General features: G+C 31.2%; 1 protein-coding gene across 6 annotated transcripts in view; it reads right to left on the reverse strand.

Annotated features, from left to right (window-relative positions):
• The window catches only part of YME1L (ATP-dependent zinc metalloprotease YME1L), a 140,297-nt gene that overhangs the window by 47,376 nt on the left and 76,197 nt on the right, over window positions 1–16,724 (reverse strand). For all 6 annotated transcript variants that reach the window (XM_076481856.1, XM_076481825.1, XM_076481845.1 and 3 more), the window contains exons 11-13: window positions 15,882–16,034; window positions 12,656–12,788; window positions 6,928–6,990 (exon numbers count right to left, since the gene is read on the reverse strand). In XM_076481856.1, the coding sequence (XP_076337971.1) occupies window positions 6,928–6,990; window positions 12,656–12,788; window positions 15,882–16,034 (349 nt within the window). The remainder of the gene's footprint in view (window positions 1–6,927; window positions 6,991–12,655; window positions 12,789–15,881; window positions 16,035–16,724) is intronic.

The raw sequence follows: 16,724 nt of genomic DNA on the forward strand, positions 1-16,724 counted from the left end.
TACAATAATCTCTATTTTAAGTATAAGCATTGTGGCTCATTTTATCACTTTTATAACTGTTTGTATTCAGTTTCAGTTGTTTGAAGCTACTTTTTCAGATATATCATCATATATCCTGCCTAATTGTGTGTTTACTTGTCAGGTGTTATGGATAGTTATTATATTTTGAATTCTGTAGTTCTTACTGGTGATAACAAGAAACTCACTTGAAGTAAAAATATATACTCAAGACAACTGGTATGGGTATTAAAACTTCAATTAAAATAAAGTATTGGTAATCTACAAGTTAACAGAGGTTCTTATAGGGTTTTTTACCTACTGGATTCTACATTTAAAATTCTAATGTGTTGGTCAGCTGCCTCCTTACTTATTTTGATTTAAATCTGCTCTACAACACAGTAATTTTTTGTTGTTTTTTTGCCAAATACTTCTTAAATTTTAAAACTTTCTGTTTGAAATTATTTTGTGTTTCTTAACTTTAATTTTACTATTTTTCATTTTGTTCCTAAGTTATGTATTTATTTTCTTATTTACAATTTTATATCTGATATCACGCTTTCTTCCTGCATTTCATTTTAAACTGAAATTTAAGCATGTGAACTCCAAAAAAGTTTACTTTAAATCCTAAAGTTCTGTACTCTTAGAGCAACAGTTTTTAACTAAAAGTACTTTTGAATTTATATTTTGTAACATTAACTTAGTACAATTTGAAAACAACAAAAAGATTAAATATCAATTACTGCACAACTAATGAATGTTGCCTTTATAAACATTGCACATTCCATTTCTTAAACTTTGCCTATTTCAGAAAATAGGTTTATAACTGCTCGGAAACTATCAGAGGCTTTTTTGTTTTGTTTTTAAATTTTTCACAAAGCTACACAGCAATCTGTACTAGATGTCCCAAATTTAGTAGTTCAAGACTAGAGGAAGGCAACTAGTCATAATAACCCATTGCCAACTCTTGAGCTACTCTTTAACAACAAATAGTGGGGTTGACCATCACATTATTATTCCCCATGGTTGAAAGGGCAAGCATGTTTGGTGTGATGGGAATCAAACTTGCACTGTTGGGCCTTATCATCACTGGAGGAAATACATATCTATGTTTTATTTCTGATGTGGTACTTCCTCTCTTCATTTTGCTTTACTACTACAGATTATCATTCCCAATGTTTTATGATCTCACAATGTGTGATTTGAACAACTACTGAAAAGATTAAATTTTTAGTCTTAAGCAACATTAAAATATTACTAGATAAACAGACTAAAGACTATTAATATTAATGTAGAGTAAATAAATGGTATGAAAATTAATTTATGGTTTTGTAGACATGCAATTAGAAATATAAAATGCAAGAAAGGTTGTAAGAATATTAATAGATGTTTAGAAGACACAGGAGCAAATCACAGATCTGACATTTCACTAGCAGTTTCATTAAACACAGTTTTCATACATAAAGTTTTGTACATTGTATGATTATGTTCACAGAGCACTGAAAATATATTCTAGACAAAATGGTCTACATAATGAACTGTTAATAATTACATGCACAGCAGTTGAACAGGGATTTACACCAAATATAGTATATAGAGCATTTAATATATTCTGTAATAATTCAAGTATTATTCAAAAATATAATAACAAATTTACTTACAAAAACAACTAAACAAGAATCTTTATATTTACCATATTTTTCAGGATTAACCCATTCCACATATAACAAGGCAATATTTAAAAGATCCTCAATTTTTTCTTATTTACAGAGCATTAAAAATATGTTCTAGACAAACATTTCTAAATAATGAATTGTAATTAATTACTCTCTAATTTATTTAGCACCCCTCTAAGAAGTAAGAAATTTAATATAAATTAACTCAATATAATACCGTGATCATTCAGGTAAAGTGTAATTTTTTCAGCCTTTTATCCTTTTTGTTCATGTGACCATAAACTACAAAATCCAACCCAACTGCTACATTCACCTATCACATCATTTCTTTTACAAATTGTCAATAGCTCTTTGTGATATTTTATGCTATATTACATAGAGCTACTAAAAAGCCAATGGTTTAAATTATAAATTTTTCAATATACAGATAAATTGTCTATTCAACTTTGAGTTTAAAACTATTCTCACAGGAAATACACTGATGAGTTCAGCTAAATATTAGCAGCTTTTATTGAATATTTACAAAGCCAGAAAGATTATGATGACAATAGGACATTGTTCATACGTAAACATATTTTTATTCTGTATTCTTAGATAGGTTCTTTAATTTAGTAAAATGTAGTGGTACCATTTGTATAGAAAAGTAGGATTAAGTATCATTGACACTCAACAGCCAAAAACAAGGACTCAGGTAAGTACTATATTTCTTTTTTTGTATGTGTAACCTTTATTTATAACAATAAACTTAACTAAAATTTAAAAATCAGAAACTTAACAGGTTTGTAAAAGTTAGTAGATCATGTAGGATAACAAAAATATAAAATAAAATTTTCCATATGCATACCTCACACATTACTTAATTTAACCCTTTCACAACAGGATCAGTATAATATACACAAGTTCTTAATATACACATGTATGCCTCAAGTATTTACACTATTAACTTTAGATTACAGTGTATGTATCTTCACAAAATTTAGCAGATGTTTCTATTAAAGTTTGCGAGCTTTGTAAGAAAGAAATCAGATTTTTTTTAATGGAATATTTTTACTAAGGATTAGTTTGTGAAAATATCCAGACTGTTGGTTTCTAGTCCAAGTGTGAAATAATGTCATGTTAACATTAAGAAAACTATTCTTTGTCCAAAAACTTCAAATATTATTCATGTAATCTCTGAAACCTCTTAAATATATTTCAAACGTTTGTTTTCAGTAAGACTTTACCTTTTATTTTCCACACCTTAACTATGTGGGGTATGACATTTTACCAAGCTCATAACCATCATAAAAAATAAAATAAGGAAATAAATATAAATTATGCCTTTCTCATGCTAAAATGACTACATATTTTAACACAAAAATACAAATGTTTAATCAAAGTAGCTTAAGTCTCACAATGCTATATATTCATTATTTTTTATTATAGTGACCTTCCAGTAATGCCTAGCCAACATTACATAACTTTGCATTAACAAGGTGCACATTCACTTCTGTTACATATCCTATCATATAAAATTGACCTTTAGTCTACCCTGTTTTGATTGCATTTTAACACACTAGCATTCAGTAATATACAGGCACACTTCTATTATTATACATTATATATGTACACGATGTTCAGAAAGTCACTGTGCACTTATATATTTATTAACAGACAAAACTGCACAGTGAATTTCTGAACACCCTGTATATAGATTATTAGTATTCATAAATAAATTATTAAACTAATTTTTTTGTAAAATACAGAGTAATAAATAAAGGTGTAAAGCAAACAATTATCTCTTCTTGCTATGACCTTTGAATTCAGTTGTTGCTGGACATAGGCTGCTAAGCCTTTTAAAATTTCTTATGTGGAGGATACCATACAAAATTAAGTTTTATACACTGCTGGCCAAAATCTCAAGGCCAATGAATATAAAAGAAAAAAATATGCATTTTACATTGTTAGACTCAACCACTTATTTGAGTAGAGTTTTGAAAGATGAAAATAAGAAATGAGAAAATACAAATAAAAAACTTTTCAGCATTTAAAAGGGAAAATGCGAACATTATGAAATTAGCCTAAATGCTAGCTCAAGTTTAAATACTAGTTTAAGACCATACTGAAACGAAGTGTTAATCTGTAAACACGTAACGAAATTTAGTCACTTGTGTTCAAGCATTAGCATTGTCAACAACTCCCACTGACATCTCCTGTGTTACATTGGGTAAAAACATGGCAAAGGCTTAAAAGTTAACAGAGTTTGAACGTGGCAGAATTGTCGAGATGCAAAAGCAAGGTCTCTCTCAACATGCCATCACTGGTGAGATTCAGCATAGTAAAACTGCTGTTGCAAGTTTCTTAAAAGACCCTGAGGGATACTGAATGAGAATTTCCAGTGGTCAGCCCATGAAAATTTCGTCAGCATTGAGCAGGAGGATCCGATGGGTTGTCCAGCAATATACCAGGCAATCGTCAAACCAGATTAAGGCCCTTACAAACACAGAATGCAGCTGAAGAACAATACGACGGCATCTATGAAAGAAAGGATTTAAAAACCATAAACGTCTTCAAAAGCCACGCCTCCTTTCACACCACAAAACAGCTAGGCTACACTTTGCTGAGAAGCACCAAACATGGGACGTAGAAAAGTGAACAAAGGTTTTGTTTCTGATGAGAAAAAATATAACATTACTGGCACAATAAAGATATCCCCCACCAGAGACATTTTCCACATGACACAGTGGAGGAAATTCCATCATGATCTTGGGTGCTTTCTCCTTCCATAGAACAATGGAGCTTCAGGTTATACAAAGGGTCAAACAGAAGCTGGCTACATTGGCATGTTGGAGAGAGCATCCTTATTGATAGAAGGCCCTCGCTTGTGTGGAAATGACTGGATCTTTAGGACAAGGACAAAGGACTTTTTCATGGTGAACAATGTATTCTTTTGGACTATCCAGGGTGTTCGCCTGAATTTAACCCCATTGAAAATGTTTGGGGGTGGATGGCAAGAGAAGTCTATAGAAATGGATGTCAATTTCAAACAGTGCATGATCTTCGTGAAGCCATCTTCACTACTTGGAATAACATTCCAGGCAGCCTTCTGCAAACGCTTATATCGACACTGTCAAAGCGAAATTTTGAAGTTATTTACAATGACGGGCATGCAACTCACTACTGAGACCTCTTGTTGGGCATTTCCTACCCTGTTTAGGACTTCTTTTTGGTATGGTTTTAAACTTTTGACAAGCTACTATTTAGGCTAATTTCATAATTTTCACATTTTCCCTATTAAATGCTAAGATTGTTTTTTATTTTCCATTTTATTATTTTCATCTTTCAAAGCTCTACTCAAATAAGTGGTTAAGTCTAACAACGCAAAATGCATATTTTTTCATGTTCATTGGCTTTAAGATTTTGGCCAGCAGTGAATATACAGTTGAATAACCAAAAATTCATAAATAACTAACTATACTGACACCACAGTATTCCACTGTAACTTAGTGAGCTTAGTAACTAAAATGTATTTACATTTATAAAAATAAAATCATATTTGAGACACAACCTACCTTTTTGAAATCTTGGTTCAAATGAACATGGCAACCTTTTCAAATTTAAAATAGCTGAGGAAACCAGTAAGAAGACATTCTAAACTGTCAAGTGGTTATTCACATGCCAGTTATTAAAGTAAGTGCACATAAGGAACTGTTTCAACAAATGGAAAGAGTTGAATAGGGTCACAGTGTTTGATTCAGTATATAAGCAATATCTCAGGAAAAAGATACAAGGTTCTTATTTTATATTGTAGCTTGTCAATATTTGTAATCCGAGTTTCTAATTAGTAAACAAACTGTAGCATTAGTATTTTGACATCATAAACATCTAATTTTAAACAGTGCTGCTTTGAACTTACTATGTGGCTCACTAAAATCTATATTAGATATGTTCCTTTCAATATTTACTTTTAAATTAAGAAATAAACTGACATATAAAGTTTAAATTATAATCTGCAATTTTATTCCAAAGTTATTAACAAATTCATAAAATAGTAATTCATTGAATTTTGATTGCAAGTTAACAAATGTAATGACACAGCCTTTTACATGTGACCCATTGTAAAAGGGTTAACAAAAAACAAAATCTCTATCCCATTTTTAAATTTATTAATAAGATAATGTTGAGAACACTAAAGAAAACACTGAGGTAAAAGACAGCACTGAATTTTATAAAACTGAATGTAAATGAGGTTATATTGGCACTGGTCTAGCTAAGTGAACTTAAGTTAGAGATTACAAGAAAATAAAAGATAACTAAGAAATAACAGAAAACAAAATTAAGCTATAGATGAACAACACAAACAACACAATTTTACAAGGTTAAACTATGATCTTAGCTTAACAACATAATTTAATGAGCTTTAAACATCCTAAATCATTGGAAGAAATAAATTTTAGAGAAAAAAAATACTGAAATGAACATATATTCCATTAACCAATATACAAAGTATCCACATAGTAGAAATTAGGGCCAATAATACTGGGTAACACTTTTTCAGTAACTTTGAGTTGCATTGCATATTTTAACTGATTCTGAAGGAGTTTTAGGCACTGATTTCAAATATGAAATTAGTTTTTCTCTACAAGCTCTAGTTTGTATGCAATTTGAGGTTAATGAAATTGTACAAATGTGAACTTGCGTAAACCATGTATAAGCATTTTCACGTCCATATATATAGATAGCTTCTAATATTTTGATCATTCTTCTTTTGTTTCAGATCAAACATGGCTTCCAAAAACAGATATCATTGCAGAAACAAGCCCGATGCCTTCTGCTACATATGTGGATGCTACACACTCAATCGTCAGAGACGTAATATATCCGCGTTCGTCAAGCGTGCCTACAAGGCATATTTTGAAGTTCATCTTGGTGATCAAGACAAACAAAGGGCTCCTCATGTTGTGTGCCACAATTGTGAGGAAATGCTTCGAGACTGGACCAAAGGAAAACGCAATGGTCTGCCTTAAAAAATAAATAAAAATGTCAAATTGCATAAAATCTGTAGCTTGCAGACAAAAACCGACTTCAGATTTGAAATCAACACACTCAAATTGACTACAGAAAGGTCTTTTTTTAAATGCAACAAAATGAGTGTTCCCCAGTGTAATTGGTGTAAACTCTGAAATGTAGTACCTCATAACATGAATAAAACCAGCAAATCATAGCTTATGCTCCAATCACTGTATGCCTCTCAAACAAAATGAAAATAACTTACCTGTCTAAGTCATCCCTTCTGTTTGTAGCTCCTAAAACAATAACACCTTCATTCTGTCGAAACCTGTTTCACGCAAGTAAATAGTTTATCACAAAAAAGACAATAGCTTCCCAAAGACAAAAATATTTAAGAGAGCCTGCTTTTGAATATATTATTAATCACTGACACTTATAATATGTGTTCTATAAAAGTTACAAACCAGCAATATTCTTCACTGTTTAAAAAATTACTCAGTACTGCACTTAAACTTTGAGAATGTAATGCCCTAAAAATGTAAGAAAACTTCCTCTGAAAATGATTTGATATTTCACTGATTGAAATCAACTTATTTTTAAGAATGCTGATTCATGTGTTGGCTTTGTGGAAAATGTAAATAAGAAAATGAATATTTTTTATTCCTTCTTTTTGATTTAATATAAGGTATAACATGATCAGTAAAAACCTTTTTTCATGCATTTGACCAACTACTTACTTTGTAGAAAACAAAACGTTTACATTTAGATACATCCATGAAGTTAGAAAAGCACATAGATTGATAAAACTTGAGAAATTAATAAAAACCTTACACTTATAATCTGAGTGCTACTGAAAGGTGGACTTGCAGACTGCAAACATGTTATACGGACTAATTTATAAAAAACAAGCATGAAAAATTATCTCAAATGAATTTCACATTACATGAATGGGGATCACCAATTCCACGATCTATATTAATTCTGATAGATTGAACAGCATTAAGATTAACAATCCAATAAGTTTCTTTTATTTCTCTCTGTACTTTAGTTTTGAATACTGCTTCAGTGCTACAGATAGATTCAAAACTTGACAAATCAAAAGTTTCTTCCAAAGGAACTTTATGGTAAAGTATTAGAGATTTGGAGAAAAATCCCAAAGAACCATTCTGATTAAATATGTTACAACAATGCCTGAAAGACTGTTTGACATTATTAAAGCAAAAAGGGAATACAAAATAGCAGCTGTCTGCTGAACTAAAGCACTTCCACTGAGTTTCTTTTGTATTAAATATGAAGATAAAATATGATGTATCAGATGTGATTTACCTTCCACTGTTCTTTAAAAATAGCCGAATATTCATATCTAATTGTTTTATGTTCCTAACACTTTTGCACAATAATGTAGATTCATGGAGAAATTTGTAGCAAAAATATTCCATTACAAATTGTGGTTTTTGAGTACAAATGTTTTAATGATTACTAAAAGCTTGTGAAATTTCATGAAGATATACAAATCATAGAAGTTTATTATAGAAACCAGAAAAGTCAGTTTGGCACAAAAATGGTTGATTTGATCAAGCTCCTGATGAGAGAGTCAATAAAGTATATTCAAAGTTATTATTATAAGATTTTTCAAAATGTTTATATATAAACAGCAGTGTATTAACAGGTTGAAAAACAAACTGGCATGAGATAGTTCAAAATATTTAAATGTTGAAATTTTCATACCAAAGCCTTTAAACTGAAAATTGTTTTTTTTGTTGTTTTTTTTTAAGCTCTCAGGCTTGACTGCTCTAATTTACACGAAGATAGGCATGGTCACATAAAGGATCATTCAAAATAATCATCTGCATTTAGACATTTAAAGGAAGCTCTGTAATGATATGATCAAATCGTTATTAGGAACTCTCAAATACGCACTGCATGGATTTATTTGAAAATGTACAAAAATGTATAAATGATATATGCATAATGTTTTAAGCAGTTATTTCCTATTAAACATCACAAGTTACATAACTGTTAACAATATATTTTATTACCAACCACTATATCACTCTGTAACGAGCAATAAAACTTAGGGTAAAACACAATACTTTACAGCTTAATTTGCTGGATAATGAGAAAGATCAAACTTTCATACTGTAACACTAGTATCAAAATCTCAAAATACAAAATAATAATTTTAATGAATCTTGTACGTATCTTTCATTTATTAAAAAAAACAAAAACACCTTTCATGTGGTTTTTGACACTGAGCAGAACATATAATTAAAAATTAAATCTTTACATCTCTTAATAAAGTGTGCACAGATAGAATGTGTAACTTAAAAGCTAATCATTTTCTTAATTTCTTTTTTATTTAAGTTATCTAAGAAAAGTTAATTATAATTTTCATGTTAATAATTTCCGATCTACTTGAGAAAAATTTTAATTTGTTTATCTGATAATCCTATCAAGACATTTTTGCTCTAACTTCACACACACAATCTATAATAATATGACTGCTTTTTCTTTTATTTCTTTTACCCAGGTTTAGCATAAACATGTGGAAATATCTCTTTAAATATCTACTCTTTTTTTTTATATATATCTTAATCCATATGTATTATAGCAAAATCTATCAGTGAAATACAATTAATTAATCCTATCACCACAAGTATCCTTTACTGCACATAACACAAGGTTTTTGTGTTTAACATACAAACTTTTTGTTTATGTTATATCAATTAGTATAAGAATTAATGGTACAAAAGTTTTCGGCTCTTAATTCCATAAGACAGAAGTTAAAAAAATACTGAATTCCACCCACTGTGACTTTTTCTCCAGGTATCTTCTCTATTTTACCTACCACCACCTTTCCCAGTAACTATGAATTTAAATGTAAATTATTCATTATAAAATCAGACAAACCCTAACTTTCATAGCATTCAATTTCGTTTTGTTACAAAGCCATCAAGTAGAAAATCAGACCCCTCTTGCAACACCCACCTGTTACATCCTATTTTTTAGGATTGTTCAGTAATTCCTATGTTTAATACTAGAAAGCCAAGGTATTCATCTATCAAATGACATTATATTGTTTTCTCTTCTCAATAAATGTTCATTTTTCATTCATTATAAGCTTTATTCCCACAGGAAGAACATTAATTAGCTGAGATGAATGGCTCTTGTCACATAAATAGAAAGTTGTAATAAATTTGGTAGTAATATGCAGTTGTTTACTTTTCACATGTTATTATACTACTTTATTTGGTGCTATGTGTAATGCATTACTACCATTAGTATAAAAAAGTTGGATGGCATGTCATCAATAGTTGACAGCAAAAAAAAAAAACCCAAAAGAATACTCAGATCAGTACTTTATTTCTCGTTTTTCTTATTTGTTCTTTTTTTTATCATTATAAAAGTAACTAAAATGTAAGAACTGGTATCTCTTTAGGTTAGGTAAAATAAGTAACAATATAATATAAATAATTTTATAGGTATGCATGCGAGCAGCTCAGATTAGCTCATGGGCAAGGCAATTTGAGCTACACCTTCACATTGTGATTTACAACTTATAATGGTGCAAATGGTGTCTACTATTCTAGAAAAGAAAAGAGGACAATTCAAATTTTTTTGTGGTGACAAGGTCTGCCAAATTGACCAACTGATAATGTACAAAATTTACTGAAAATAACAGAAATGAAATTTGAGATTAAGTATTTTTAATCTTAACATGAAAAATTACTTTGCATATGAACTATTCAAAACAAATACTTTATATATTTAATTACAAGTATTTTTTGGTTAATTAAAAATAATTCACTAAAAATAGTTTTAGTATGTGAAAGAATTTTAATGTTTACTAATAGAGTGCTAAATTTTGTAAAAACACATACATTATATTAAAAGTTACTTCTATCAAATTTTTAAACAATTTGGGTAGGTACAAAGAGGTCACATGGCAAGTCAAATTGACTAAGTCCATGTTAAGAAAGTTAAATTGTCCCAAAAAGTATTGATGCAAATTTTAAAAATAAACAAGAATTTTGCTAATTATACAAAAATGCCTTTAACTACATACAGCCAATTGTTTTGGTACTATGACACAATGATTTTTTTTATCCAGTAAACATTAATAACTCACAAACATCACCAAATCTCAAACAGAGAAATTTCCAAAACATGCCATAATATTTATAGTACCTTTTGACTGATACTCAAGTTTTAATGTATAAACCATTGCACTAATTTGTAGTCCTAATGATGCTATAGGTGAGGCTACTTTGTTCAGAGAAATAATATAGCAGAAGAACTGCATAAAGTATTGAAACTAAATTAATTAAATAGTATTTATCTCATTCTATTCCATATGTAATATATGATCCCCTTTTAATAATTTTATAAATAGTATTTATCTCATTCTATTCCATATGTAATGTATGATTCCCCCTTCTAATAATTTCATAAATAGTTCCATCACGCCAAACATGCTCGCCCTTTCAGCCGTGGGGGCGTTATAATGTGATGGTAAATCCCACTATTCGTTGGTAAAAGAGTAGCCCAAGAGTTGGTGGTGGGTGGTGATGACTAGCTGCCTTCCCTCTGGTCTTGCACTGCTAAATTAGGGTCGGCTAGCATAGATAGCTCTCGAGTAGCTTTGTGCAAAATTCAAAAACAAACAAAACAATCATAAATAGTATTTATCTCATTCTATTCTATATGTAATGTATGATCTCCCTTTTAATAATTGCATAAATAGTATTTATCTCATTCTCTTCTATATTTAATGTATGATCCCCCTTTTAATAATTTTATAAATAGTACTTATCTCATTCTATTCCATATGTAATGTATGATCCCCCTTTTAATAATTTCATAGATAGTATCTATCTCATTCTATTCTATAGGTAGTGTATTATGATCCCCCTTTTAATAGTTTAGGTAATATATGTTCAAAAAGGCATAATGATTGTTACCCTTCACTGAGCATGAAAACACAGCTAGTTCATGGCCTTGAGTTACAGACACTAAATTTATGTTAAAAAATATTAACTGTTCAAACAATTAGTTCGGCAAATAAATAAATAAATATGCAGGGAAACTCCTTAATTGATTTGTTACTTGATTGTGGTTTTTAAATAATAGAATACCATACTTAAATGACAATTGAGAGAGACATTTACCCTTGAAACATATCTAGAATACTTCAAATGCTATGCAAAATTTTAAATTACTTTGTACTTATATAATAACGGAAGTGAATTCTATGGCAAATAACTTGCATGAAAGAAATTAATCCCAGGTTTCAAATGACATGTTTATCATTTTCAATTCCCAAAACATAAAACATTTACAAAAATCACTATTTTTAAAATATTTGAGTTAAAAATAAGCTACAAACTTTCTGACAGTCATCAAATTTCAAGGTTTAATTTGTCTCTTTAACAGGAAGTGGGGATCTAATGACTGCTACAAACCAATTAATAATTCCAAAATAAGACTAAATATTAAAAATTATGGATAGAGCTTTCAGTTGATTTTTAAATTACTTCTTCCAAAACAGATGTTAATAATTTATATCTAAACAAAATCTTAAATCTCAACATTTCAGTTACAATTTTATTTTGAGGGAAACTTGCAAAGAAACATCACAAATAATTAGTTCAATGTTTGGTATTTCCTCATTTACTCATTTCCTCCAAGTAATACACATTATGCCTAGGCTGGAAAGGGTTAACTACGAAAAATTACAAGCCTACTATAATACTGACATATGCAGTTATTAACTTTGTAGATTACTGAGAACTACTACAAATTTTGAAATAAGGGGCTCAAGAAAACACATACACGTTTTTCACAAAAGTAATTTTTAGTGTGATGATGATATGGTATTTTGACTGGCCTAATATGTGTGCATATAGATGTACAATGTCTATACAACATTTCAGTAATGAGATTGTACTTTATTTTTAAACAATAACAAAAACAGTAACATATGTCCACCTTACCCATCCATCTCAGCTAATAGCTGGTTAATAGTCTGATTTGCATATGGATGAAGTACAGAATTTGTTCTTTTTGCTCCCACAGAATCAATTTCATCAATGAATATAACACATGGTGCTCTCATTTTGGCAACATCTGTATAAAGATAGAGAAAGAAAGTATGAAACAGTAATTCTGTGTTCTAAGCAGAACTTTCTCCTAATACATTTTGGCAAATATCATTAAATTTACAAACCATTGCATCTATACTTACCATTTCAATTGATTTCCAGTAAAAAGTCCTGAGTTAAACCAAAAGTTCCTTAAGTTCAACTTTTCATTCAAATTCAGTTGCACAGAATGCTATTTCTTTACAGTACAGAAAAGTTAATACTTTTCTTACACTGAAAATGTATTTCTAATATGTACACTTTTGCTCTCTAAATATTGCTAAAACAAATATTCATGATCAACCACCAGTCTGTATATTGCTATCAATTTTGTGTCATTTCTGAAAATGTACATATCACATGACTACTTTCCACTTATAGCATTGTGGCAGCTATATTGGTAAAGCTAACTTCCTATGCTATTCCCACTCAATCCTCACTTTTGAGAATTGGTAGGCTCTAAAAGAAAGACACTGGCTGTAGGGAGAAAGGATAGAAAGTGTTTGAATGAAGATAAGTACCTATTGGAAATAAATTTTCATTGTAAGAATAATGTTAACTTCTGCTACAGTCTTACCCCCTTCTCAAACGAAGCAAAATCTCACATTACAAACGTGAAGAGGCCAGTTGAGGCAAATAACATAGAAACAAAGTGGTAAATGAGTGTCAAGAATGAACAAGGGTGTTTGGAGATTGAAATGAAGCACATTTGTGGGGCACCACCATGCTTCTGGAACTGCTATATTCTTTGCTTGCTCAGGGAGTAGAAAGTTAATCTAAAATTGGTGGAAAAAGAAATTACTTGCACAAGTAGAATATGTTCTGAGGTGTGAAGCTGTAGCAACATATAAACACAATTAGCTATATATATATTCCCAGCCTCAACCATAAGTAACCAGATTGCCATACATCAAGAAACCAGAATTACAAAGATGAAGTGAGCTTTTGGTAAAAATCAGACAAACTTCCAAAACAACAGCAGAAGCAATAAGTACAGCAAACTGAATCCAGCATTATAAGATCATGGCAATGACTCAATTCAAACATAAGAACAGGGTAATAGGTGTAACTGCAACAAAATCATAGCTCACTCAACCATAAATACAAGAGAGATATCCTCCATCTCAAATTATGAGGACATGCAGCATTCACCCATCCATAGGGATAGGTGCATACATCCTGTTGTTGGTATTATAAAGCAGATGAAGTCTCCCCAACTCCACCTTAGGAGAAATAAAAAAAAAACCTTCTGCAACTGAAATTAACAAGAATAGAGGTATCTACTGCACACAACCATGGGAACATGGCATTGTCATCCTGAACCTGGCATTATGAAGAGGTTCTCATGTATGATTGACCCCCTCCAACCAACATATGTCCACCTGGGAAAAGACATTTAGATGAAATGGTAAGAAAAGAAATGAGCATTCCCGTTTTCTCTATAAGTGTATAATCATGAGTAGATATGGCAAAGTGAATTTGGAACTCACTCAGAAGGAAGCCTTCGTAGTCTACCACCCCAGCAATTGGAAAAAGTATAAAATACCGCCCAGAGATCCCAATCAGGCAAATAAAAAAACAAAACAAAGAGGACATGTAACTCAAAAAAAGAAGAAGAAGGGAACTGATAGAAGAAAACAAAACTATATGAAACCTGGAAAAACAGAAAGTGTTTGACAGTGCCACCCAAAAACCAGACACTCTCAAAGTAAACAAGCTTTTGTCAAACAACCAGGTGAAGAACAGGGAAAGATGAGGAATGGAAAGGTGGGTAAGGACAGAAACTATGATGAAGCAACCATAGGTGTAAAGTTTAAATTAACCTATGGTAAATGGACATGGAACAAAGTCAAATGGATCTGAAAAAGAAAATACGCAACATATAGAGTCAATCTCTGAGTTAAGACAATGGACCCAACAAAAGCCATGCATAAACAGAATATTGTGATATCTGGTTGAAAAATGTATGACTGGGGTTGATAAAATCAGGAGCAGAGCAGAGGTAAAGTTCTACAAGTAAAGGTTAGTACAGTGGAAAATATAGTTGTACTGGCAAAGGCAGAGCCTTCAGATGCAAAACACAAGGAGTAATTTGGAATAATAAAATGGTAAGCACAGATAAGAAGACCTCTCCAATCTTGACAGAACACAACAACCCCAAGTTACCACTCACATCTAAAGATTTGTGGATTAAGAGACTACTTCATGCAAAAACTCTTGTTAGGAGAAGATAACTGATCTGCCAACAGATTCAGGAAGCCATGAAAGTGACAAGCTAAGACCACAATGTGATGGTAGGCCAAGAAAGGAGATCCAAAAAACACAGACTTGGAATTGGTCCCACTGGTTCTGTGATGTAAATGATCACTGTGGAGATGTCAGAATGTACAATAAACACTTCACCCCCTCATGCAAGAAGAAGTAAATGGGGCAAAGCTAGATAAACTGCTAATAACATGAGAAAGATATTATGGAGAAAGTTCTCTGCTTTATTAGTAAAAGTGTTAATACTCATATCAGCCATTCTGAGATGCATTTTTATTTCAAGCAGGTTTTTCATCATCAAGAACTACCCATGAAAGATGATGTGGTAGCATAGCAAACAGCAGAAAGTGAAAATTCCTGACAGGAAGTATAACATGACAGACTAAAACAAGAAGATGCCAGTAAAATGGATTTCAAACTGTTTTCTCTCTGAGAAACATTTTCACATTGGAAAGAAGAAGAAATCACCAGCCACACATATAGACATAGTTCTCAGCAATATACACTCTGTACCTCCTCTGCAAATAAAAGTCAAAAACAATTCCGTGGAAGTAAAATCAGTAGCATTTTTAACTGTATCAGGAGGTTCTGTAGCAGGTTGAAATAAGTTAATGTAAACAAAGTAAAATAAAAGAACTGTTACATTACCTGAAAAAAATGTTATTTAAATATTTTTCTAACATTATTTGAGACATGCTGCAATATCTTATTCAGATAAGTGCATAAAATTCAAACAATTTAGATCAAAAAAATTTGTATTTCTGATAAAATACAAGTTTCATAAAATCTGTGAAACAATATAACATTCACTCACTAAAGAGATCTCGCACTCTTCTAGCACCTTGTCCGACTAATATTTCATCAAATTCTGGACCTGCAGCATGGAAAAATGGAACATTGGCTTCTCCAGCAACAGCCCGGGCTAGTAGTGTTTTACCAGTGCCAGGTGGACCGACCAACAACACACCTAATTAAATACATAAAGAAGGTATTAACGTCAAAATACAAATGTTAAAAAGTTCTCTAAAATTTAAACATACAGCATACATACAAGATAAACTAAAATGGTGCAAAAATGAGTTTAATCTCTCTCTCTTTCAAACTTTCAAACTTTGATATAGAAATAGTAAATGCATCAAATAAAATAAGCCAAATAGATTTCTTTGAGAATTTGGAATATAACCAGCACTGACATATAGCTGTTGGGGAAAGAATGAGACATAGAATCTTTGGAAGGTAGTTGGCAATCACCAGCAATGAATGTCAGAAAGGAAGGCACACCATGGTTCCATTTTAAATTTAGATGGATGAACATGACAAACAAGTTGATGTTATTTCATTCCCATAGAAAGTCAAATATCAGGATGAACTGTGCAATCCTCACAGTTTCATCACTTTACACCTGGCTTCTGGATGCTATCAAGACCAGTTGGATAACAAAAGCAGGCCTCAAACTTCTTTCAGTGCTCTAGATGGTCTGTACAAATCATACATCAATGCATTAGCCCTGAATAGCTTTCTTACTAATGGAACTCACACAGAGAATGCATGGAAGGAAGAACTGCTGGTTTATGTTGACAGCCTTTCAATGCTTAGTTGTATCACTTTAATTTATTGCTAAGAACACAGGCATGATTTATCAGCAAGTATGAGAGGC

The sequence above is a fragment of the Tachypleus tridentatus genome, chromosome 2 (assembly GCF_004210375.1).
Source record: "Tachypleus tridentatus isolate NWPU-2018 chromosome 2, ASM421037v1, whole genome shotgun sequence".
NCBI classification, from domain to species: domain Eukaryota; kingdom Metazoa; phylum Arthropoda; class Merostomata; order Xiphosura; family Limulidae; genus Tachypleus; species Tachypleus tridentatus.